Source organism: Labrus mixtus, chromosome 7 (assembly GCF_963584025.1).
Source record: "Labrus mixtus chromosome 7, fLabMix1.1, whole genome shotgun sequence".
Classification (NCBI taxonomy): Eukaryota; Metazoa; Chordata; class Actinopteri; order Labriformes; family Labridae; genus Labrus; species Labrus mixtus.
In genome coordinates, this window is record NC_083618.1 from 8,112,135 (window position 1) to 8,117,483 (window position 5,349).

Here is a 5,349-nt window from a genome sequence, read left to right on the forward strand (position 1 = left end):
TGAGTATTTGAGACAGGATGAAGCGATGCTAATAATATCTCAATGTAACAAAATTCACTCACCAATAACTACGGTATCACTTCTTCCTCTACAAACACATATCGTAAAAAAACATCACAATGTGGTTTTTGAACAGATAACAACCATGTGACAAAACAGCTCATGTCACGAAGCCACGTTTTTCTTTTTCATTTCACTAATAAACAACATTCGCCTTTCATCTGGGTGACACAAAAACTAGGCAGCCTGACAGTGGTCTCCGATCAACAGAGGGCTTCCATCCCCACCCCCATTTAGTCTCTCTCAGCCCTTGTGTGGCTGGTCCCATTTCTAGATGAAAAACGGTCTCCATCCTAATTAACCCAGATGTGGGTATTAATAAGATGAAAGCAGGTCTAGACTAGAAAGGGGGCAGATTGAAAGGAGAAGGTCCTGATTTCGAAATGGTCACACTAAAGTGGGACACCTTCACCCCTCCTCTGACAGGGGAATAAGTCTGTTTCTATATAAAACACACCCCCTGGCCCTTTTTAATTGGTCCCACCTCTCTTGAGGCTTGAGTGTCATGAGAAACTCAGAATATCTACTTGGTAATGCACGAAGACAGGAAAGAAATGACAAGTTGATGGTAAACACATTACAGCTATAACTTTAACTGGGAATTCTGATGTTTTATTTTGACTGATGTGGGTTAATATTCCAACTGTAAGTAGTAGATCTGTTATTTTAGTTGTGTATCGAAGTTCTCCCCTCTCTGTCAGTGTAACTGATACTTCTGCTTCTCAATTGTTGTGTTTGTGAAAATCTGAATTCCATTGTTCCACGACAAGACGACAGTTAGAGATATACAATCTGGTGTCCTACACAAATCAAGCATACCGTGATGCTTGATGATTTTCTACAATGTATGTCAAATACATTGTGCAAAATCCTCCCCAGGATTCACAACAATTGTGTTCGGTAAAAAAAAACCAAAAAAAAAACTGTTTTTCCAAGCTTTTGGATTTCACTCTCATTGTACTCCTTTCATTGAGTGGGAGACAGCTGCAGATCAGGTGACCTCAAGGGGGAAAGAAAATAGGAAACAATGATGGCCACAGACATGGCTAATCCAGCAGATGTTGTGAAGGGAACAATTCAGTTGTCAAGAAATGTAAGAAGACCTTTTAAAATAACGTACAATATGTGAAAATTGTACTAGGCTTGACAAAAACGTTCTTCCATTTTTCAGAAATATAACGGTCTCTCAGAAAAATACATTTAATTTTCTTATCTCTCAGTTGAGAATGGATAAATCCAGTGGAAGAAACTGAACACAGTTATCGGCACCACAGTGACACTGTTTTCTCTGGAGTCCGCCTGTCCCTTTGGCCTGTAATCCATTAGCACTGTTTGTAGGCAGCAGCTCTGCAGGAGGTTGGTTACTGTATCCTCCAGAGTAGTCGAACATCAGCTCCTCTTGTGCATCAATGTTCCGAGCTGCAAACAGAGCCAGTCTAGGTACCACAGAGTGCACGCGGACTGGCTGCATGAAAAGGTTCGGCCGGCAGGAGTGGTTGAGAAACCGGCCGACATTTCCCACCATTGCTGGGTCCACAAACGTCTCACTGATGGATCCTGTACCAGCATGCTCCCTCACTGCAATAATGTAGTTATTTTCTGCAGACCTCTGAGCAAGCTGTCTACGTCTGGCCTCTTCAAAGCTTATCACCTCTCCTGCATACTCACACACAAAAGTCCCTTTTGGGATCGCCTCAAGTGTCTGTACTCCCCAGCCCATGTTCTTTGTGCAGTAAACCTCTAACCTGAGCCTTAACCCCTTCTGAACCACCCGGTTGGAGCATGCATCACTGCAGGTACAAAGGGCGTTACACTCAAACACTGGTGAGCAGTAACCAGAGTCGGAGCCGCTTAGGTTCAGCAGTGTGCCTGTAGTGTCATATGCTGGTCCATGTGTCTGCAGGCAGGAGCAGCTCTCAGTAACACACAAGTGGGAAAGACAGGAGCATCCTGGAAGGGAGACTTCACTGGGGTCCAAAGTGCATCCTGGTCCCTGAACATTATCTGGGGAATACTGGAAAAGGAAAAAAAAAAAGTGATATCCAAAGTACATCCAAATGGCAAATATTATTGCAATTATTACAGCTGAAGCAATTTAATAGTTTCTTTAATTGTGAGGTGTGGCTGCTTGTTTTGTGCAGGCTCCACTGAAATGTAGGGCCCTATTTCTTAAAACTTCCAACATCAATCTATGCAAAATTATTATATATGAATATAAATATATAGAAATCCTGAAGCTAAGGCCAAGCAGGAGGTACATTAACGCCTGATTGGCTTTAGAGCTAGCAATTCACTATTGGAGGCGGACAGGTTAGGCTCTTTTGTGATAGGCTGAACAACTAATGAGGAGTGAATACGATTATTGTTAATAGTTTGTGAATACAGCTACATAATACAAAACCTCACACTATCGACCTTCTGATATAACAACACTGCCACATGCAACCTATGTTTCATCACATTCAGCAATGATGACTTACAATGACTGATACTTAGCTTTAAAAAACAAAGAGGTTTCATTATATCACAGCCAGAGCAAAAAGTGGATACTTCATTAACTGATCTTTTTTGTAACAGAGGCAGTACATGTTTGATTCCCTGTGCTGTAGTCAGTTTGTGGTGTGGCTCTAAACTGTTATGATTTGCTGCCATCTGCTGTTAAAACAATGTTTTTTATTTTATAAAGTTAGTAACCAACAGATCTGGGTCAATTGACACCATAAATAAAGTGCATCTTAATTATTAGGATTTTTCCACCATCTCAGATCATGTCAACTGAATCTTTTATAGCAGTATCTGGAATTCAAGCACTATTGTACACAGTGTCCTTCATGTTTGTTGGGCTATGCGTGAGACTGATTTTGGAAAAAAATGACATACTTAATATGCTTTTCTTTATTTACATGTCCCATGTGTGATACAAAAAAATCAGCAACATCAAAATATCTCAAGAATTCACATTTTTCATAACAAGGAGAGGGGGTATTTACTGGACCTAGTCTAATAAATCCACCAACACAAGTTTAATAAGATGTTGTTGGCTTGTTGGCACCACACTAAAACTGACAACGTTGCCAATGTCATGTCTAGTCCCTAATGCCAGAGAAATAAAGAAGGAGACAGGTTGGAAAGATGGACGTGTTTGTCTCCTGCCTGACTCATTGATCCTTACATGACATATGAACATATTCAGTTTCATTTTGCCTCATGTGTAAAATGTGGAAGTGCTGCGCTAACGCCTCGCATGGCCTAAATTACATTTTGCCACAGATTGAAAACCAATCTGTGAAAACAGGTTTTAAACATTGAAACAGGAAAGAAAGGTAAATGGTGGTCCTGTCCTGAAATCACAGAAACCAAGCCATGACCAGATATCGACAATATTGCCAGATATTGTCTCATTTGTTTTTGTTTTAAGGTGTGAATGGTTAACAATTTGTCAAACTGTGTTGATGTTTTCTGAATATTGACTGCTTTTAATAAAACAGGGCTTCAGATTGTGCTGTTTTGATGACCATAAAAGGATTTCTGGTAGCATCTGGTACTAGTTTGTGATAACAATCTTTTCATTAGTAACTTTAACCTTCAACTCAATTTAGTCTCCAGTTGTTACAATATCACACAATCTCAAGTTTCACCTCAATACTATACTTCATTGATATCTGCATCTTTTCTTATCATCAACAGTAACAGCGAATGTTAGCTCCTTTTTGAATAAATCTTCTGAATCCCAATTACTTAAATTATGGGTTTTTTTCTTCTGGTTTCTACATCCTAATGTGAAAATAATGGTTATAAGAGCATCCAGAGGTGGTAACTCAGCATGGAGTAAGCCTGAGCTATGAACTTCTTTTACACTCCTTCATGTCCACTTTAAGTGAAGGACCTCATTACAAACACAGCCTTTAAGTACAGTGTGTAAACCCACCCAAGATAAACTGAGGTTGCAATGTCATCAGATCACTCAGAATGTCAAGGATATCTTTGTTCAAAGGATGAATGATCGTTTTAAGCAAAACTACAGTGGGCCATAAAGATGAGAAGACTACTTGAAATGTCAGCCAAACGCCAAACTTGTGACATTAAAAAGGCAGTTAATAAAACCAATGTTTGACATGACAGGGGTCAGTCCATTTTTAAATAGTCCAGGTTGTTCACTGCTTATAACTTACTGCTGCTGCTCCCCAGGAGTTTCACCTTCTTGTTAAGTTTAAGCTTTTTTTATATTGTATTCTTTTTTTTCACATTTTCCTTAGCAACATTTTGACCTATGCATAAAGTATTTAGTATTTCTTATCATACATTGTCATACCTACGTACTGTGTGCTTGTAAATTCGATTAAATAGTCTGTAGGCAGAACACTTTTTTATTTTATCTACTAGAATAAAAGAAGTTCCAGTGAACAAAGGACACATATGATAGACCTCAAATATTGAAACTGTTGCAACGCCAAAACATCACAACACTATAAAGAAGAAGTGAAGAGATGTGGGCCTATTTTGCTACTTTGTTTACAATGTGTGGGAAGATAAAAAACTATTTATGTAGGCTACATACAGACTGTGGGTGAGAAAGACAAGCTACGTCACGTTACCACGAATTCAGGACGTGTCCCTGTGGCTGAAATCCCCCTGACAGAAACAGGAACATCCTCGAGTCCGGTGCTCAAATCCAAACACTTTATGTCAAGACTCATGTCAGCACATTGTAAGTTACAGTAACTCTGCAGACCAGCTGGGATTTGAAAAACTGAAACTCAGAAGCTACAACTTCCGGTGTGTTTTTCACAGACGAGCTCCCTCTAACGACAGATCGTATTATTACTCTATTTTACTGGATTTCAATTGAATGTCAAAGTGGACAGGAGCAGAATTAGGACAAATCTATGGCACAAACACGTCACAACACAATATAAAGTAGTCTGTTTTGAAATTGCTGCATGGACTCCCCCCCCCCCCCCGTGCTGTATCAATAACGTGATGTTATTATTAAAATAATCCGGGTTTTTTTCCAAACATACCATATTGATAAAGAGCACATAGAGCTGATCTCCAGCAGAGGGAGCTCATGTCAAACACAAAATAACTTATTAGAGGAAGACATTAAGAGATATTCACAAAAAACAAAAAGACATTTAATGACAGTGAAAATGAACAGCTGTTGTTTTTGAAGTATTCTTGCTTAATGTTTAATATCAGCATATTGACAAGATAGCACTGACAATGCTGATATGCTTATGTTTTCTCTGGTTTAGTGTTGAATTGTACCATCATCTTATTTTAGCAGTT

General features: G+C 39.1%; 1 protein-coding gene across 1 annotated transcript; it reads right to left on the reverse strand.

The window, feature by feature from the left end:
* Window positions 1-626: 626 nt before the first annotated feature.
* On the reverse strand, window positions 627-4,822 carry setmar (SET domain and mariner transposase fusion gene). The gene is made up of 2 exons (XM_061042505.1): window positions 4,656-4,822; window positions 627-2,074 (listed from the first exon to the last, which is right to left on the reverse strand). Exons 1-2 carry the CDS (start codon window positions 4,755-4,757, stop codon window positions 1,277-1,279), a joined length of 900 nt encoding a protein of 299 aa, XP_060898488.1. The 5' UTR covers window positions 4,758-4,822; the 3' UTR covers window positions 627-1,276.
* Between the last annotated feature and the right edge of the window lie 527 nt (window positions 4,823-5,349).

What these genes read in the sequence shown, in the direction of transcription:
- setmar (XM_061042505.1), bottom strand. Translation starts at nt 4,757, where the DNA reads ATGAGTCTTGACATAAAGTGTTTGGATTTGAGCACCGGACTCGAGGAT. An exon ending in GGACACGTCCTGAATTCGTG is followed by an intron (nt 2,075 to 4,655) that starts GTAACGTGACGT and finishes TTCCTTTTCCAG; the next exon opens with TATTCCCCAGATAATGTTCA.